Below are 20,913 nucleotides of genomic sequence, written 5' to 3' on the forward strand. Positions count from 1 at the left end.
TTTTTTTCAGTTGCAGTATTAGACTCTAGGAAAAGAACATGCTTGATTACCTTATCAGTTTCCACAATAATTTCTAGCCCTGATTGGTTGTTCTGCCTAAGCAACAAGAATTAGCCACATGACATATTATTGTCCTTCACGGGTTAAGTATTGAGAAGAATTGTTTTTCTGTATTCCATATTATAGACCGTGAAATCATCTTGAGAACGTGCGATTTGGTCAAGCTTATACACAGGCTCAACATTCAGCACAAGATGGCCCTTATAAATAACTTACATTTTTATTACACACTAGCTGGCCCGGCCACGCGTTGCTGTGGTTCTTTCCTGTGATTCCCCCCACTCTGTCTGGACACATGACTTATCCTGCCCCCTCCCCCACCCCTTGGATCATCCCTGTGACTGCCCCCACCCTGTCCCGACCCATGAGCTATCCATGTGACTGGCCCCACTCTGTCCCGACCCATGAGCTATCGAGTCCCCTTCTCCCCCACCCCTCCGGCACATCCCTGTGACTGGCCCCACCCTGTCCTGACGCATGAGTTATCGAGCCCACTCCTCCCCCACCCCCCCGTCTGAGCCCTCTGTTGTCTCCGGGGAGTGTTGGCCCCTCCCCCGTCTCTCCATACCTTGGCCCCCACCCTTGGAGAAGGAACTGTCAGCTTCTGGGTTCTGTTTCCCAGCATGCCCTTTTGTCTGAGCCCTCTGTTGTCCCTGGGGAGTGTTGGCCCCTCCTCCCGGTATATTCCTACATTGGTCCCCACCCTTGGAGAAGGAACTGTCAGTTTCTGGGTTCTATTTCCCAGTATTTTCTTTTGTCTGAGCCCTCTGTTGTCCCTGGGGTGTGTTGACCCCTCCCCCCTGTATCTCCATACATTGGCTACTGCGCACGCATCGTGAACATTTATATATATATATAGATTATTATTATTTTAAATAAGAATATGAGAAGCAGAAGTTACTATTGTTTAATTTTATTTTTGGGTTTGTCATTTATTGTGGTGGGTATTGTATGATTTGAGCATTGTTGTGTGCTTTGTGCTTTGTTTGTTTGTTATTTGGATTTTCTAATTTTGGAGTAGGTGTTTTGAATGTAGGATGTGGTGTTGGTTTTTTTAATTGTGCTGTTTGCAATGTTTTATTTCTCTAATTGGGGTTGTCCTTTATTTTGGCGTGAGGTGTATGATTTTGGTGAGAGGGGTTGTTTTTTGGTATTTTTATTTTTGGTGTAATTTTTTGGAATGTAGGATGAATTTTGTTTTTTTAATGTGTTGTTTGTAACTTTTTTATTTTTATGGTTTTTATTGTGGGTATAATTGAGGAGTATTTGGTGTTGAGGAAGGTGGGGAGAGGTCCGTTTGGGCAAAGAAAAGGATCGGTGGTGATACACCCCAGGACCCAGAGAACTACTTTAAAAATCCCGACCGGGCTGGGGGGGTCAAATAGTGAAGCCCCACAGCCCCGTAGCAACAGAAGGCACATTCCGAAGCACCCGAGCTGTTCGGTTCTATTAAAAACCCAGGAAGTGGCGAGGGGAAGGTAGGGGATTGTAAATGGGGGTGTGTGTGTGTGGGAGAGATTCGCCACTGCAAATATCCGAGGACTTAAACTGGGTAGAGAAAGTGCATGGTTGTTTGTTTTTTTAAAGATGCAGAGGCTGGCAATCAGTCATAGTATAAAGCCTAGGTTAAAAGGGGCACGACTGCCCTTACTTAAAATGGCCGCCGTAGCCTCGCATGTGACACAACGGCCGCTAATTTAAAAAGCAAAAATCCCTCGCTGTGCCCCCAAGTACGTGTTAGGGGAAATGATGAACGACTGCCTAATGCTGCCAGGCGTTTATTAATGCAGCCACCGGGAGAGGCTTTGGGCTTGGGCTTTGAGGGTGGAATGGCCGTTTTGGCGGTCGGCCTACTCAGTTTTCCCTGTCCCAACCCACCCCCCACTGCTTTGGCTGACTTAGGGTCCTCCCTGCCCCCATGGCTATGTGTTTACCCCCCTCCCTTTGTTGTGCCTCATCCCTGTGCCCCCCCCATTGCGAAAGGCCGTATTCTGTTTGTTTTTCCCTGATTGGCAATGCTGCGGCCTATTGAAAAAGCTGGGCCTTGTTGCTGCAAAAGGACTGTTTTCAGTTGGTTGCTGTGAAATTTTGTGATGTCATCTGGCAGCGCAGCTGCTGGAGTCTTCAGAGCTTCTGATGCTGACGTCTAATAGGGGTGCCACTTTTGTGTTTAATCATTATTTTAGGTGTGAAAGGTGTGGGTTTTTTTTTAAAAAAAATTATGCCAGATCCCTCCCTGATGGGCAAGGTACATTCTGCCCCAATTTGTTTCAATTCGGTTCAGTGGTTATGGAGAAAGGCTGTTTCATCCGTGTGTGCAATGCCTACATTTATATATATATAGATCTTTTAATTTTGGACATTGTCCAACTCCAATGGCATTGCATGTAGCTAGACTTTAAGCTGTATTGGAGATTGTGCAGCCTAAGTAGTTACCGTAGCACAGAGATGGAGGAGTCTGTGGCATTTCAGGTGCTCTTTGACTCCTACTCCCATGAGCCCCAGCCAGCGGTCAGGGATGATGGGATCTGTGGTCCAAGAACACTTGTAGAGCCACAGGCTCCCTACTTAAAGTAGTGCAGATATCTGTTTGCCAGATTATATGAGGTACTGCATCAGTTAAAAGGATGTGTTCCTTAATTTCCTGTCACTTCCACAGAAAAATTGGGCAGTTGTAAAAAACAGAGACACATCTAGATAATTTTGTATATGGAAGAAAAGCAAAGGAGTTTTCCAGGGAACAAGCAGTACTGACAATTATGGAAATGGGAAAGCACGATCTTTTTGCATCACATTTGTCAAAATCCTATTGAGATGCATCATCTCGTCAGATGTTTCATAAGTACATGGTAAAAGCTATTGCCAGTTGCTTTTGCTGTTGCTCGAGAAAGAAAGAGCTTATTGAACAGTGTACGCCAAAATGACCTGGAACTGGAATTGAGCATATTATGCATGTAGCGTGGTTAAATGAAATTAGAAAGAGTCATAATGTAATCACTGTGTCCCTAGCTTCCGTAGTGCTGCTAGTACACACTCATCTATCATACTCTTATCAATAATATGTCAAACTAGATATGAAAGCAAAAAACAGGCAATAAATGTTTTGGTTGAAATCCACATTTAGAAATAAATGTTTTCTGTGCTAAATAATATAAAACTGATCTTAAAGGCTTTGTAAATCATGCCAACTTCCACTTTATATATTTTGAGGTCTTCCTCCTCCTCCTCCTCCTCCTCCTTCTTCTTTGGTTTTATGCAAAGATCTCACTGGGTGGCCTTTGGTAACCTACTTTAAAAATACAGTATCCCCTCACAGTTTGTAGACTGTGATATTAATATGGATGAATAACTTTGAGCACTTAGGAGAAATGCTATTTATATGTCCACAGAGGCACTTCCCCTCCCTCCCCTCTCTAACCCCCCCACCACCACCACCACTGCCAAATCTGCCCTAGAGAGTTGGGGGAACAATCTAGAACAGATTTGGGAGAGCACAGGGAGAGGAAGTCTTCCTATACAGGCAGAAGTCCTTGCGCTGATAATAGGTTAGTAGAAATGTAGAGATGAAAGGAACCCCAAGGGCCATTTAGTCCAACCCCCTGCAATGGGACAACTTTGTTGGATCGAACTCTGTATTAGGAAAGTTCCATATAAAGTGCTCTTCTTGAGCACAAAGCAGAGACACCCAGTGCTTGACTTTTCAGAATAACATTTGCTACGGCTTCGTTCACATGGCAGTTTGTTCTATTTTTCTGACATTTCCCTAGCTGTTAATTTCTGCATTAAAATTGAGCTTTCACATGAGGAAAAACCACTTCTAGAAAACTAACGGAATACAGCACATTTTTAATGCACATTTTCCAGAAAAAAATCCATTTGCAGTCCCTTTAACTCAGAAGATCATGGGAGCAAAGTGATGAAATTTGGGGCAGTATACCATTATACAGTTCTTTCCTGCTGTTTTCATGGGGTTAGTGGTGACGTTGTCCAGTAATGATACTGTGTCACAGGAGGATGCGAGTTGTGCTGTGGTCTAAACCATTGAGCCTCTTGGGCTTGTCAATCAGAAGGTCGGCGGTTTGAATCCATGCGGCAGAGTGAGCTCCCATTGCTCTGTCCCAGCTCCTGCCAACCTAGCAGTTCGAAAGCACACTAGTGCGAGTAGATAAATAAGTACTGCTGTGGCAGGAAGGTAAATGGTGTTTCTGTGCGCTCTGACACTCATCATGGTGTTCTGTTGCGCCAGAAGTGGTTTAGTCCTGCTGGCCACATGACCTGGAAAGCTGTCTGTGGACAAACGCCGGCTCCCTCGGCCTGAAGCAAGATGAGCGCCACAACCCCATAGTCACCTTTGACTGAACCATCCATGGGTTCTTTACCTATTGTGTCACACTATACCCATTAGGGTAAATAAAATTTAGCATAGCATGGGTCTATATCAGCCCCAAACCCACTGTTCCATAACACAGCAGGTCCTGCGGTATGAAAGGAACATTAGAAAATTGGATGGAAGCTCTAGCATTATAATCAGCAAATATCTGAATGCACTCTTAGGTGCAACACTCAACTTCTAATAGACTGTTAACGTAATATCTCATTATATAAAAAATGATAATTGGATTACATGCAAATCAAAATTGTTTTATTTACTTTTATTAATTTATTTGGATGTGTTTTATTTCATACAGTACTAATATTTACACCAGCATTTGTACTTTCAGTAGTGTAATCTAGTATTTTAGAGTGTTTACTGGTTCAGTATGTAGGAACATTTTGTCAAATCTTGCTCAGTATTATCTACTTTGGCTTGCAGCAGCTTGCAAGGATTTCAAACAGAAGTCTTTCTGACCACTATCTGGAGACATCTAGGACTGAAACTGGGACCTTCTAAATGCAGAGGTACCACTGAACCATAGTCCTATTACAGTACAAATACAAAGCGGTTTGTTAATGTTTAGCAGATCAATAAGACAATAGTCACGTAGTTCAGAAACACACTAACAGTGTGAAGTTTGTGTTTTTTCTAGCAATGTGACCAATAACTCATATGCGTCACAGTTCTTGTGACAGGCTGGTATTTTGGATTATATTTTGAAGGAGATTAGATCCTTGTTTTCGTTCTGTTTTTTTAAAAAAGAATTGTGGGGAGGATAACATCTTTCTGACAAGCTTTTCTTCTTCTTTTTAACAGGAAATGTTGCTGTAGAAGATTAGTCAGAGGCCTCCTCTACTTTCCTTGCATCACATGGTGTGTCATGCAAGGTTAGAAATACTGACCTCATAATTTAAATTAAATAATTAGACAAACACAATGGAAGGCACTTATACTGTCCTCCAGTTGCACAGGCCCATTATGGAGCTTTGCTACGTCAGCTTCTATCTCCCAAAGGGGAAAATCAGAGGGTTCACATACAAGGGCTGTGTGACTCTGGACAAGTCCAGTAAACATTTTCATCGCTGCTATCGAGTGAGCGAAGGCTCGGAGGCAGTAGGATCGAGAGGGCAGGCCTGTGAAAACATTGGAGACATCTTCTTCAAGGAAACAACTACTAAGGATATTCTCACTGAGTTGTATAAACTGAATGCTGAAAAGGAGAGGCTGTTGGCTACTCTCCTTAGTTCAAGCCACATTCTAGGTGTTAAAATGGGGAACCAGGAGGGGAAGCTGCAAGACATTTCTGAAAGCCTGAAATATAGCAACGATGGCAGACAGGGTTTCAAGGATCAACAAGAGTCTCTTTCGGGATCTGTGGAGAAGAAGTCCACTCCAAAAAACAAAAAGACAAGGAGATTCAGCAAACGGAGAGAGAGCATTGAGGACTTCATAAACAAGAAAATGAAAAGGAAGACACCTGGCGTTTTGGAGCCGCCAGCATTAAACAGCAAAGCAATGTTGTTGGGAAATGATAAATTTCTTTCTGCCAAATATTCCAGCTCATCTGCATGTCCTCGTCAGGAGAAGGTGGAAGACAAAGATGATTTATCATTAGACGTGAATAAACTAACAGAAGGATCAAGGAGAGAGTGGTATTTGCCTGAGAACAGCCGGGTTTGGGGGTCTGATACAGATCTCTCTGTTTCTTTCTCTGAGTACGACAATGATGTGTTTGGACACTGTTTTGCACATAGCCATAGTCTGCTAGATGATGTAGAGGACACCCTTAAAGGGATCCAGGTGCAGCAGAGCAGCCCTTCGCGGACCTCTTTCCAGGGAACGTCAACCAATGAAGCTGAGGCTTTCGAGAAGACCTCAGCCACTGAAATGGTGCACGGTTATGAGCGTATTGCAGGAAACTGCAAAAGCAAGCCTCAAGTTGGCGTGGTCTCAAAAGCAGAAGACTCTGAATGCTACCTGCAGAACGTTGGACGCGCCTCTGTGGAATCCTGCAAAGTACCTTATGCCTCAAGTGAGGGGAGCAAAGAATCAGTCGGTTCTGGTTTCGCCACTGTAACACAGGAGAAAGAACAGAAAGGCTATATTCCACAACATAAAGGAGAACAAGACCATGTTATTGACGACTCGTGTAGTCTAGCGGGAGTCATCAATAAAACCTTACTGAAAGTCACACAGTATGACAGATTAGATGAAACGGCAGAATGGAAGCGATTACAGCCTGTTACAAGAGGAGACAGAAGCCCAGCAGGCTTGGTATATGAAAAAAGAGCTACGGTACCCCAGGAGGACAAAAGGCATTTGTCTTTACACCTGCCAATAAATCTGAGTCCCGATACTTGCCAGGCAAGGACCATCATTAAACAGGAAGATAAAAGGCCACTGTCTCCGTCCTTAGTAGCAATTAGCAATGTTTTTAATAATTCCTATCCACTGTCCAATACACACAAACAGATGTCGCCTCTTCCTTCTCCTTTATCCTCAAGTCTGCCTAGCCCACAGCTACACCACAGAATACTTCCATTGCCCATGCTTGACACTGAAGAAGAGTCTGGTGTTAGTGATGATTGCCGTTCAAGGCATTCCACTACAAATTTCTCATTGGGCAAAGATTTTGAAGCACAGTTGCAACTCAGGTTTTCTGAATTTGGACATACCGGACTTTCTGTGAGACAACCAGGCCTACATCAAGTTGCCAGTGAGGACGCCTTTGAAAAAAGCACCCTTCAAGAAAAAAACCGTGTTCAACTACAGCACAAACTGCATCCAGGTTAGTCATATTTAAGATATTTTAAAATGCCAAGAATAAGGCAAAAATTATTGGGAATTCCTGTTGTGTAAGTCCTATTAGAATTTATGAGACCCACAAAGGACAAGCTGTGGAAGCGTATATCTATATAGAAATGCACGTAAGGTTTAGTATATTTGTTAGATTAACTTTGTAAATTTGCTGTTGCTTGTTTTTATTTCCACTAGTGAATTGACCAGTCACGTTTTTACATTTTCACAATAACCTTTTTTCTTCAAGCCTTCAAATATAGGCAAAATATGCCAAAGACTTTTTTTGATTCTTGTATGTTTAACAAACAAAATAACAAAAACATTGCTTTATCATGTTTCAAATACAATCTGCCATGAAGCACTTTTTAAAATGCATGAATGGAATCGCAAAACTGTAAAAAAAAATACTGTGTCTGCATAACACGGTTGTTGTTTCATAATTCAGTTGTTTTTCTATGCTGTTTTTTTTAAAAAAAAAAGTTTTCAAAATTTATTTTAAAATGTATATTCTTCTACTTACCTACAAGTGGCAGTCGGGGCAGTTTTCCCCTGAGTTACCGTACTTCATAGCAACAATTTTGGTCAAGATACCTTAATTTTCAGGTTTTGCAAATGTGCATGCTGCATGGAGAAATATATACACATCTATATGATGTTATTTTTTCTGAACACATCTTTAACACCACAGTCCTATATGTCTACTCAGAAGTAAGTCCAATGGGGCATACTTTTAGATAAGTAAAGTAAAGGATTAAAGCACTAAGCTGAAACCCTAAACACAATTACTTGATAAAAATTACTTCTGAGTAGACATCTATAGGACTGTGCTGTAAGATATGTTTATGGTAATAAAGACAAAATAACAAGTCAAAGTCTTCAATGGAATTCTGCCCACAATGAACTGATATCTCAAAATCTGATGCCTAAATTAAATTTAACTACGCATTCTAAAGATTGGCTTTGGGGATGTAGTTAAATGTGTTTTTGCTACAGATTATATTTACAATCTCTTGTTACTATTAGCAATAGCTGTCAAAATATTGAACGTAGGAGAACAGTAACCTATTTTGTTTAGATATTTTGCATTCACTGTTGAATAAGGTATGACAAAATACGTTTTTCACATGCAAAAGACAGCAATCCTAAAGATATTTAAAATGGCATTCAGTTTATTTGTTAAAATGGTCTTGCATTTTGCATCATATTTCCTCTGTGAAATGTTAATTCTAAAATTGGTGCTGGTACATACAGAGTTTTCCTTTTAATAATTTAATTAATGTTTTTGAAATACATTAAGGGTAAAATAGTTCCCAAATTCACAGCAGATAAGTTCTCCTATTTACAAAACAGGGATATCTATGAACTAAAAAAAATGTGTTTCAAAGAACTTAATGCAGTTCCACGGCTGAAATGCCTTTTGTAGTTTTAACTGGAGTCACAAGGCAAGTCTGGTGAGTCAGATGCTTGTATTCTGATGAATGAACTTTCCTGAATAATTACTGTCACTTTCATTGCAGCAGACAAGCCTCAGGACTGCTTAAAATCAATATAGCAATCAGAAATGGGAAAGATCGCACAGAAATAGATGCTAGGATAATGGCAGTAACAATTTGGGATGTTGCTGTATCTTCTCATTTTCTTTTCCAGTGAAGCCCTCCTTAACAGAAATGAGTTGGCATGTTAATTACACTTTGAATTGAAAGTATCTATCTGATCAGTGGTACGTGATAATGTTTTACTGCTGGGTATCTGCAGTAATGGCTGGAATGCCAGGCATGTTCTGTTTAAATCAGTGCGGGGCTTACCTCTCAGTAAACTTGGTTCGTATTGGGTGTGGGCTATTATTGTGCTCAACCTCCCTATCTAAGCACTGTGTTCTTTTAAGGTAAGCTACTCAGGTGTGCACAGTGAAGGAAAGGGGGGGCAGGTATTATTTCCTTAGATTCTAGTGTAGTGCCATATCCCAGGTAGACTATTCACAGTAGTCCTTTGGCAACTGCAAAATCAGCCTTCTGATAGCATCATAATCTTGCTCCAGATATTTGTTTGCTTTTCTATAAATTATAACCATAGTGACTTAAAAAACAGGGGTGGGGAATCTCAAGTGTGGTCCTCCAGGGCTTTCTATCTGGCGCTTGAGAGTCTGCTCAGTGCACATACCCCCCCCCACTCTAAGCCATATATCCTCGTCTCACACCATGTCTCCCCCTTGAGTGCTTTTGCCTGGTTGTTGCATATCCTTGAACTTTGATAATAACTCTTCCTTGTCTGGATAGACAAATGTGTGCCGAGTGTGTAGAAACTTCTGATCTGGAACACAGCCTACTTTGATGATGATGATGTTGTTGTTGTTGTTGTTGTTGTTTAGTCATTTAGTCGTGTCTGACTCTTCGCGACCCCATGGACCAGAGCATGCCAGGCACTCCTGTCTTCCACTGTCTCCTGCAGTTTGGTCAAACTCATGTTTGTAGCTTCGAGAACACTGTCCAACCATCTCGTCCTCTGCTGTCCCCTTCTCCTAGTGCCCTCAATCTTTCCCAAACAGCCTACTTTACAAAGCTAAAAGCAACACTCATTGTTCCGTCCATTTTTTTCCCTCTGGCCTTCAACCACCACTGATATGTGTCCCCGGAAGGTTGCTCATGAGGAAATGTTGCCTTCAGGCTGACAAAAGGTTCCCCACTCCTGTAATAAAACCATAAAGAATCGTTAAAAAACATAGTAGAATTTAAGTGGCAACAGTTGTAGGATGGTGTCATACCCTCCAACACGATGCAGCCCAAATCACTTGACCCACATGAGATCACAGACCTGGAGAAAGCACTTTTTCGGGGCCAGATCTCCACCCGAAATAGTGTGATTGCAAGGCACCCAAAAAGGCTGCTGTGCTCTCACAGGAAAAAACCAGAATGTCCTGGCTTTTCCAGGGCAGTTGATGGGTATCAAATGTTGCAGCATGTCTTCCTGCTTCCTTCCCAATCTGCCTGATGCCCCATCCCAGGGGTAGCCAACCTTGTGCCCTCCAGAAGTCAGACTCCAACTCTCATCACTCCTGGCCATTGGCCATGTTGGCTGGGGCTTTCGGGGAGTTGGCTGCCCTTTCCTATCTAGTTCCTTGCATAACTGCCTGCTGTTGTGCAACCGTTTGCTCATTCTAGCATGCATGCACAACGCACCCTTTGGACAGACCTTTTGGCTCAGAATCTGTTCTGCATTTCCCCCTGCCCCTGGACTGACCTTCTTTTTCATTTCCCACCCAACTCCCCTGTTCGTGCTCCATCCTGCCAAGATTGGCACCTCGACTTCCCATGCACTTGGCTGCCTATGGCCCAGTCCTGATGGCTGTGTACAGAAGAACAAAGTCTGGCCTGTAGAATAGCCATTGCTTTTTACAGTATTTGCAAAAGACAGGAAATTATTTCCGCAGGAAGCATCAACATTTCAGTGATCAAAGTTGTATTTGAGAAAAGCTTGAGGGGAAAAAATATCGCTTGAGGCTATACCCCGTTGCTACAACACTACCTGAGTCCAGCAAAAGCTCTAGCCGCCTCTCCCACCGCAACTAGTTGCTGGAACAAGAAATTGGATCTTTGATCTAAAAAGAAACAAGCAAGCTTAATAAGAGGAATTCAGTCGGAAAGTCTTGTGATATGCCCTTAAGTAAAAACAAAAACAAAAGAAACCAGTTTACAAAACAGAGGAACCTTTTACAGGCCCTTTGAAAAAAGACAGCTGATCTGTTGTTTGTTGATGTGTTCTCATTACGATACTGTGAAAAAGCGTCTCTGGTTATAGTTTTTGAACAAGACACTCTTAAGCAACATTGGTAGCGTTGTTTCTTTGTAAATGTGGCTTCCTCCTCAAAGCCAATCACTGAAGGGTAGCAAAGTGAATTAAACTGGAATGAAAACCCAGACGAAGCTTAATGTTTCATGGTGGTCATAGATGAACAATTCAGTATTCTGTGGGACAAAAGAGCAGCACCAATTTCCTGTTTGTACTACTTTGACACAGTGTTAAAAAGGGTTTTGTTTTTTTAAAAAACCTCCCTTATCAATACATGAAAGGATTTCTAAGAAAGGGAGATAAACATTTTATATTAATAATAATAATAATAATAATAATAATAATAATAATAATAATAATAATAATAATATTGCGGACAGAATTCAGAATTGGCATCTGAATAATAATTCCCCCACCCCGAATCTGACATGTTCTATAATGATGTACATTAGCTGAGCCTATTCAGAATTGAGCTAAAGGAAGTCTTACTGATTTTATTTAGCAACTCAGTCAGTTGGGCGGGGTACAAATAATTGATGGTGATGTTATGAGAATTATAAGGTCTAAGATATAAAATAAATGTTCATAAATGTACCAGGCAAACACATACATTTCAAAGTGTTGCTGCTGACCTTTAAAGCCCTAAACTGCCTCAGTCCTGTATATCCTGTATACCTGAAGGAGCGTCTCCACCCCCACTGAGTCCAGCACCAAGGGCCTTCTGTCAGTTCCCTCGCTGCGAGAAATGAGGTTACAGGAACCAGGCAGATGTCAAGGCAATAAGCAACTATTTTACTTTTAAAAGACAACTGATGGCAGCCCTGTTTAGGGAAGTTTTTAACGTTTGATGCTGTATTGTTTTTAATATTCAGTTGGAAGCCACCCAGAGTGGCTAGGGAAACCCAGCCAGCTGGGCGGGGTATAACTGGGTATAACTAATATATTATTATTATTATTATTATTGTTTTTATTATTATTATTATATGGGCCATATGTCTGAAGTGGTGCAGGAGGGCAGTCCTGAAGCCATTTTGACTCTCCCAAATTGACCTCAAATGTTTCTCTGCAAGGAGGAAGGAAATTGGAAAGCCTCCCCATTGTCTCTTTGCTGCTCACAAATCCTGTCTTAAGGGCGTGTCTGTGTATGAATAGGGTGAGCCTGTGACCTGGATTCAGGAACTGAGTATTTACCATCACAATAGACTGGCCAGGATGCCCAGGTAAAAGCAATCAGTGACCATTATCAGGTATCCTGCCAGACAGGATTCTGCTGTAGACCACCCCTTCTGTGATGCATGTATGATGTTTTGGGGGATGGTCTTGAGCTACAGGGTGGCAATTTCAAAAGTCTATATAAGGGCTTGCACACTATTGTTCTGGGTTCCTCCTCCCTCCTGCATGGGGGGGGGGCGGGGTGTGTGAGTACCCTGTTGCAACAGTTTAATAAAGATCAGGCTTACTAGCTGCTTTGCTTTTCAATAGTCTCTGATTGGTCTCTGTTATTTTCTCTTACCGATAGAGAACCTACATAAGGACTCTATATGGGCTCTTGGATACCCCATAAGGGAAAAAGAGCAGTTTTTTCTTATAGCAATGATGATGACGATGCCAGGATCAAGCCATGGTTCAATGATAATCGGAACCAGAGTTAAATGGCTGGTGAATTCTTCTTAACTAACAGATCATCTGTCAATGGAAAAGGGAGAGAGGTATTTTTTGAGTTGCATCTCCTTGCATCTTCCCTGCCACTGAGAGCCAGTGTGGTGTAGTGGTTAAGAGTGGTAGACTCACTTCCCCACTCCTCCACATGCAGCTGCTGGGTGACCTTGGGCTAGTCACACTTCTCTGAAGTCTCTCAGCCTCACTCACCTCACAGAGTGTTTGTTGTGGGAGAGGAAGGGAAAGGAGAATGTTAGCCGCTTTGAGACTCCTTTGGGTAGTGATAAAGTGGGATATCAAATCCAAACACCTCCTCCTCTTCCTCCTCCTCTTCCTCCTCTTCTTCTGGGTGGGAAACATAAGTATTTAGAAAAAATGCTATGGTTTCTTCTTTCAGTTTTCGTGAGTTCAAGGGTAGGGAAACTTGGGAAGCACAGGATTTGCAAAGGCTGTTGGGCTGGTTCTTCTTTTGCTCCAGATTGCTGGGCAACCCCTCTAGGGTACATGGGGTGTGTGCAGGGGCAGTTTGGGGAGGAAAATTGCCCGAATTGCCTTTCATAAGCAGAGTGACACCCATTAGGTTCTACCCATTTTCATAAAACTGGCAAAGGATAACATCCATTCAAAATATTTGCACTGAGGTATCAGAGAAGCTACTTTTATAACCATTGTATGCCTAATAATAATATACTGGTTTTAACTGGCTTTACTTTGCATAATTAGATGCGAGAATTACACTGAAAAGTAATTTAAATCCGTGAGCTAAAGCCACTAAATCTAGTTAACTTTTGAACTTAAGGAGTCAGTAGACTGTGTAAGGATTTTCTGGAAAATGACTTTAAATGTCTTTGTTCCTTTGTGACTTCTCTCCTTATCCTCAAGAGAAAGTGTGATGAAGTGCAACTAATTAGACACTTTTGATGGAAGCAAAATATATAGTTCAGAATATTAAGTTACTTTTGACATCACCTAAGAAAAAATAAGTGACTATAAGTCAATGTTTAACTAAGGGGAGAGAAAATCGATTATAATAGAGACCAAGCGATTTGCATGGTTCTCACATTGCTTTGAGTGTATAGAGAGAAAATAGTTAAAGCAGCTTTCAATATTTTGATAACCTGTATTAATATCATATTGTTTTCAGTGTTCCTGAAAGTGATGTTAAGGTACTAATTACGTTCATCCATTGGAATTTACTATTAAAGACATGCATAAGAGAATCATGAGATTCTGGTGAGCTTTTAACATTAAACTTGTGTTTTATCTTTAGTACAAAAGCTGAGATAACAGAAGTTGTCTCGCTGATGTTAATAGGTCTCTTGCATGAATCTTGGTACTTTGTGTCAGGGACAGATTATCTTATGGAATGAACACTTGATCTGGTAATGATCTTTATTTCTTGTTAGCGCATGAACTTTCAAATGTGACAGTTATGCCTCCCTGAGTAATGTCGTATAATTGCACTGCACAGCAGTCAAAATGAACCAAATGACAAAAATATTTAAAGAGATCTGAGCTGGCTGCTTTTTAAGGGCAAGTTGGGGTCTAGAGTGTTGTTTAGCTATGCCAGAATTTACTATTGCCAGGAGAGAGAGAGAGAGAGAGAGAGAGAGAGAGAGAGAGAGAGAGAGAGAGAGAGAGAGTGTGTTACATAATACTTTCTTCTCCTCAATGGCTCCCTTCTCCTCCTCCTTTGCAGTTTAATAAAAGTGAAATGCTGTGATTCTTCTTGGCAGAAAACACCCACTGAAAGCTCCTGGGCCAAACACAATTCCTGGGGTGGGATGCTCTCTGACCCTAGAGTGTGATTCCTGCAACTGTCAAAATTAAAATGTGTGTGAATCAGCTCTAATACAAAAAGTACTTACGCAGGTATCCATTTTTGTGTCCAGTTACATGGACTACAAAATTATTTTACACCTGTAGTAGTGGAGTGGAGGGAAAGTGCAGCTCCAGGACTTGTTGCAGAGCAGGAGCAGTGATGAAATCTGCCAGAGTGCCAGGGTAACTGGTGAACCTTCCTTGTTCAGGCAAGAGAATAAAATGATAATGAGGTTTCCCTCACTTTGTTTGTGACAGATTAGCACAGAGAAAGAAGTCAGAGAAGGAGGAAAAAATATAATGGAGCAGTGGTTGGTTACGTCTTTCCTTTTTTTCTTTGATAGGATTAATACCTCATACTAGCAATTTTAAGCGGCAACTTCTTTGCAAGATTATTTGCATTTCAAATTAAAAGATTATATTTCAACAGGCTAAAAAAATTTTTTTTAACTTGGTATGTTTTACAAGTCGAACCTATGCACTCAGAAGTCAGCATATTGTTGCAGTCATAAGGACTAGAAACTCAGCTTTTTTAAAAAGGAGCTTGTTCTGTGGTTTTCCTAATAGAATCTCTGCATGCATTCAGCTCTGCCTGTGATCACTGACCTAGAGTGGGAACTTGAAATGCCAAGTTTCCTGCGACAATTGAGATGGCCATGTGAATATATGAAATGTAAGGTGCTTAAGTTTGAATCCTAGATGCCAGGCTTCTTTCTTCTGCTTCTACCTGTGATGCAGGTTTTGTTTTGTTCAGGTGCTATTGCCTTACATAAAAAAGGTAAAGGTACCCCTGACCGTTAGGTCCAGTTGTGGACAACTCTGGGGTTGGGCGCTCATCTTGCTTTACTGGCCGAGGGAGCTGGTGTTTGTCTGCAGACAGCTTCCGGGTCATGTGGCCAGCATGATTAAGCTGCTTCTGGTGAACCAGAGCAGCACACGGAAATGCCGTTTACCTTCCCATTTATCTACTTGCACTTGACGTGCTTTCAAACTGTTAGGTGGGCAGGAGCTGAGACCAAACAACGGGAGCTCACCCTGTCACGGGGATTCAAACCGCCGACCTTCTGATCAGCAAGCCCTAGGTTCTGTGGTTTAGACCACAGCGCCACCCGCGTCCTGCCTTATATAGGTGCAGCAATAATACCTATAAGGATGTGGCTAAGCTCCCCCCCCCCCACAAATAAATTCCTATAAAGGGGGGAACATAAAAAAGTCTATTTGTTCAGGGATTTGTTCAAGACTCTTGAGGGCAGAAAATAATTTTCTTGGCAGGAGGCCATGGTTACCTTGCCAGTTAATCCATCTGGAAATTGTTAGCCTTCTGATCTTCTCGAAAAGCTGGAACTGTCTCCCACACTTTGTAATTAGCAATGTGCGTTGCTCTTTATTTTTCCAGCTTCTACTTTTTTTTTAATGGAAAAATTGGCCACAAGTAGGTGGTGTTATAACATTTTTGGGATTGTGATATGTTTTATTTGGTAAATATTTTTTAATATGTTTAGAGTTGGAATGGCCTTAGGTTACTGTACTCATTTGTTAAAGGCAACAAACGTATGTTACTTGCAGCACAATAGAGAACCAGCAGCTAATTGGATAAACAAGGAAGGAACAAACGCAGGAAGCTGCCTTATATGAAGTCAGACTATTGAGTTCGTCCGGCTCAGTACTGTTTGCACAGGGAGCATGCGAAGACAGGCTCTGGCAGATTGAGCAGGCGAGACCAGTAGTGGGTCCAGGGGTCAAGAAGGCAGTTTTGGCATGTGTTGAAGAGGGATGTAAGGGACAAGATGAGGCATGTCTACCTGAGAAGGTAGCCCATCTAGGAGGAGGAAAATCTGATCCTAAACTTCTGCTGCCCAGGGGTGTAGCAAGAGGGGGGCGATAGGGGCGGGGCGCCCCAAGCTCCACTCTGGGGGGTCAGTGCCCCCTCCCCACCTCCACCAACCGCTGCTGTCACGGCGCGACCGCCGTAGCAGAGAGGCCCCGCTACACAGCGGAGCCGGCAGCAAACATCTCCAGCGCCGTGCAGGGATGAAGCCGCTGCAGCCGCGAGCGGAGGATTCCGGGCGACAGCATCCCCGTACGGCGCTGAGGTTTGCCAGAGGCTCCACTGCGTAGTATGCATGTGCGGAGCCGCTGCGCACGACGCATGTGTCGTGTGCAGCAACACCAGGCATGCATGCTGCGTGGGGCGATGCCCCGCCCCTGGGTGCACGCCCACGGTGCCACCCTGGGCCGCAGAAAGTTTTCGTCCGCCACTGCTGCCGCCTTGTGGGATATCTTCAGGAAAAGAAAAGGCAAAGGAGTAAACCCTACACAGATCCAGAGTGGAGTCCCTAAGATGGTTAAGTTGTGCCTTGTACACCTCCTTCTCTCAACTCTTGCGGCCAACTGATGCCAAATGTATTTCTCTGCTTTCCTTTGGACCACATCAGTGAGGACAAAAGAGGGGGTTGTCTTCTGGGCAGCCCTGGACCTCCATACACACCACGCAGGCTTGTACCCAGTGAGGTCACTTCATTGCTGCTAATGCAACAGTTTGACTTCACCCCTGGAAGTGAACTCCATTGTCTCTTGAGACAGGTGGATGTCAACATGCAGAAACATAGATCAAGATCCATTTTTGTTTCTCTGAGTTTCTCATTATTCCGCATTTAAATTCTGTGATTAAAAACAACCACAACAAAAACTCTATAAATAAAATGTCTACGACTTTACTTACTACACCCATTCTTGTAGAACGTCATCACCCAAAATAAATCCATAATTCTAAATACTTTCGGCATTATTGGCTCCTGGGACAATGTACTAGAGCTTTACCTGACTTTATTAGGCTCTCATGGAGGACTGGAGAGCTATTTTAATATATGTACCTATTTGAGACCAAAGGTTAGGAAACAATAGCTATAAAGGTTTGGGTGTTGGCTTGGCTTGAGATTTTAAGGCCGCTGTGTTGCAGCAGTGATTCAGTATCCAGTCCAAAATTAGAGCACAGAGAAGGCAGTGTGCAGGTGTGGACAGCCTTAGTAATAATAATTTATTTTAATCAAGTTAGTTAGACTCCTTTGAAGAGAGATGAGCTCTTTTTCAAACTGTTTTCTTTCAAAAGAAGGAGGACAGCTGAAAGCATGTTTACAGTGGAGAAAGAATCGTTCCAGTTTGCGAAGGAAAGACATGTGTTTCTGTGGCATCGTAAAGAATTCGGGATTCCACAAAGGTAACCTTATGCTAGTATGTAAGCAGAGCTTGCTGAAGGTAATTGAAAGAGCTGGCTTGCTAACCTTTAGATGTAACAAGTGCTCAGATTTCTAGTGCATCAGATAGTGAGAAAGAAGAGGTATCTATAGAAGCAGGTCAGGTTGTGGGGAATGGTGGTAATCCAGATTATGGTGTTTTATAAACTGGTGGTGTTTAAGCAGAGTGAGCCTTATATCTTTTCTGCTTTGAGGTTGCTGCTCACCCATCGTACTGCGCTCTCAAGCTCTTTCCACCCTGGAGGTTTTGGTGGAGAGTTACCATACCTCCCCATAGCTAGTGGTGAACTCCTGCAGTTCTGGTAAAGGGGTTAGCAAAGATACAGCGCCTCTGCTACTTCCCTTTGCAATATAGTTTCCCGGGTTCGGGAACAAGGGAAGGATAAAGATCTACATCGGGAACAAGGGCGGTGTGTGTGTGAATTAAATAAACCTAACTAAGAGGTTGAAAAGGTAATCAAAAGCTGTCATGGGGGAGAAACAGGCCTTAACTGAATCACTCTGGGCAAGGGCAGGGGCCGGGGCCATTCAGTAGAGCATGAGACTCTTAATCCCAGGGTTGTGGGCCCCAGATTGGGTAGAACAGGCTTCCTCAACCTCTGCCCTCCGGATGTTTTTGGTCTACAACTCCCATGATCCCTAGCTAGCAGGACCAGTGGTCAGGGATGCTGGGAATTGTAGTCTCAAAACATCTGGAGGGCCGAGGTTGAGGAAGCCTGGGGCAGAAGATCCCGGTATTTCAGGGGGTTGGGCTAGATGACCCTTGTGACCCCTTCCAACTCTACAGTTTTGTGATTCTATGGTGTAGATCTTCACTTTACACATCTTTCTCCTCTGGTGGGAGGGTGGCATTTTGTGGTTCACACCTCAGGTACCAAAATGTCTTGGGCTAGGCTGCCCTGATCAGAAAGAATCTACTGGCACAATGCATCTTCTGAAATAGATATTTAGCTGTACAATATATATTAAAGCACTCTGCAATGAGGGCAAATTAAGGGCAGAGCTTCACTGATCTATCCTGGGACGTTTTGGAAATTTAAAGTGTCGCAAACTGGATAAAAGTGCAATAGAAAGGAAGTTATTCTAAAATTACCTATATAACCTACCTTTTAATTTGGGGAAGTGTATCTGGATGTGAGCATATTTCAGAGGATAGCTTCTTTTCGTATCGTAGCTTAATTTCAGGTTAGCTGCCTGCTGTTTAAATATTGCATTGAGTTATCCTGTATATTTGCACAGTCATTACACGATACACTTTTGTTTTACTGATGCTTCATTGCTGGCTTTGTTTCTAGTAAGGCGCTCCAAGGTGAACCTCTATAGCTGGTACAGGTGAAACAGGTTTTGCGTGGGCTTTTTGTTTTAAATCAGGAAAGAATTTTTTAAAAACTGTATTGATTCAAAGGCTTCAATTGCATTCTTATTAACAAATAGAATGCTAATTTCCAGGTCAATTCCCATTATGACTTTAGCCCAGCCTTTGCCAACCTGGTTCTCTTCAGCTGTGTTGGATGCTTAAGTCTAGCCAATGGTCAGGTATTCTGAGAGTTGTCAATAACATTTGGAGACCACCAGGTTGGCTAAGGTTCCTTTAACCCATCATTTATAGGTTTGTTTAAATTTATATCCTGCTTGATTGTAGGAAAAAAACCTAAAAGTGGTTGACAAAAGAGATAGAACAATAAAATTATCATTGGAAGATTTACAGCCACAATTAAAAACATATAGAAAGTTAAAACCACAATAGAATATACTAAAACAAATTAAAAGTCATACAGACTTTCTAAATATCTGGGTAGCCTGGTATAAATAAAAGTGTATTCAGCAGGCACCAAAAAAAAATTTATGGTGTCGGTGCTGCCACACTAAACAATCAAGTATTACGTGGCACCTGTCAAAGTGTTGATTCTGCTGATCAAAGCGGTTGAGTGGACACATATGAGGTCAGGCGATCTCGTGGGTGAACTGGTACCAAGTTGTTAAGGGATTTGTATATTAACAGTAACACCTTGATAGTGGCAGTAGCACCATACCCTCCAATAGACACCAACTTCTGGGATGCCACCTTGCTGTTTTTTCTTGTAGAAGGATAGTGGCCATTTTGTGCTACAATCCCCCCTCCCCCAGAAAAAGTATTTTGGGGGCATGGTGCACCCAAACATCTTTTGGGGTGCCACACGAGATCATGCCCCCCAAGAGCTTTTTCAGGGGAGGAAACACAACACAAAATCACGAGAGATCATGGCACCCAAAATGGCTGCTGCCCTCTCGCGAAAAAAACCAGGATGTCTCGGTTTTTCCAGGACACTCCCTGGATCCAGAGATGTGTGAGAACTACCAACCATGTGCCAAGTTTACTTTCTGTGCCAATATTTTCAACAGTGGTAGCTGGTTAGCTTCAGACATTCCTGGAAGAAACAGATTTTCTAGACCCATTCCAGTCAGGTTTCAGGCCAGGGTGTGGGCAACCTAGACCACCTTGATGGTTGGAGTGCTCTGGCAGAAAGAAAGTGCAACTCTGTTAAACCTCCGGGATAACTGAGTGGCTTTTGATACTACTGACCAATGTCACCCAGTGAGTTGCTCAGCTGAGCAAAGATCTCATTTTCTCACAAGCCATGCAAACCCTCTGTACTGCATAGGTTCAGTTAGGAATACAAGATTTCATAGCTGTCAACTCTCCCGTTTTTCGCAGGAAACGCCCATATTTAAATCTGTTTCCCGCTGTTATCCTGAACTGCAAAATATCCCGCAAATCTCCCGGATTTCTAAGAAAGCAGCTCCTGCTGGCCAGGGAGGCTCCTCAGCTGTGTAAATGTCCCGGCTCCTGGCTGGCTGCTCGCTCGCTTGGCTTGCTGAGTGCTGCCAGAAATTGCCTCTGCGCATGCCCAGGCATGTGCAGAAGCGTTTTCTGGTGCCCAGACATGCGGTCACGGGCAGCCCGTACCGCTGCTGATCCCTTATTTTCTAATCCGGAAGTTGACAGCTATGCCAAATTTGATAGAAATGGGAATTATTAACATCACTGCTGATCATACAAATATAAATAATGTAGTTTAAATGGCACACGGATGAGATGGGAAAGGGGAGTAAGGAATAAGACTCCTGAGAAGCCTCTACTGCAGAAGTTGCCAACATTTTAAGGTCCATTTGGATCTC

General features: G+C 42.6%; 1 protein-coding gene and 1 long non-coding RNA gene across 2 annotated transcripts; one reads left to right on the top strand and one right to left on the bottom strand.

The window, feature by feature from the left end:
- Positions 1-4,921: 4,921 nt before the first annotated feature.
- Positions 4,922-7,228, top strand: LOC148687678 (formin-1-like). The gene has a single exon (XM_088671073.1). The coding sequence runs from the start codon at positions 5,372-5,374 to the stop codon at positions 7,226-7,228; it is 1,857 nt and encodes a 618-aa protein (XP_088527199.1). The 5' UTR covers positions 4,922-5,371.
- A 2,556-nt stretch (positions 7,229-9,784) lies between these two features.
- LOC148687679 (uncharacterized) lies at positions 9,785-19,172 on the bottom strand. The gene is made up of 3 exons (XR_015950335.1): positions 18,861-19,172; positions 10,757-10,829; positions 9,785-9,919 (listed from the first exon to the last, which is right to left on the bottom strand). It is a non-coding gene; the product is annotated as an uncharacterized LOC148687679 (long non-coding RNA).
- Between the last annotated feature and the right edge of the window lie 1,741 nt (positions 19,173-20,913).

This window comes from Zootoca vivipara, chromosome 1 (genome assembly GCF_965207765.1).
Source record: "Zootoca vivipara chromosome 1, rZooViv2.hap1.1, whole genome shotgun sequence".
Classification (NCBI taxonomy): domain Eukaryota; kingdom Metazoa; phylum Chordata; class Lepidosauria; order Squamata; family Lacertidae; genus Zootoca; species Zootoca vivipara.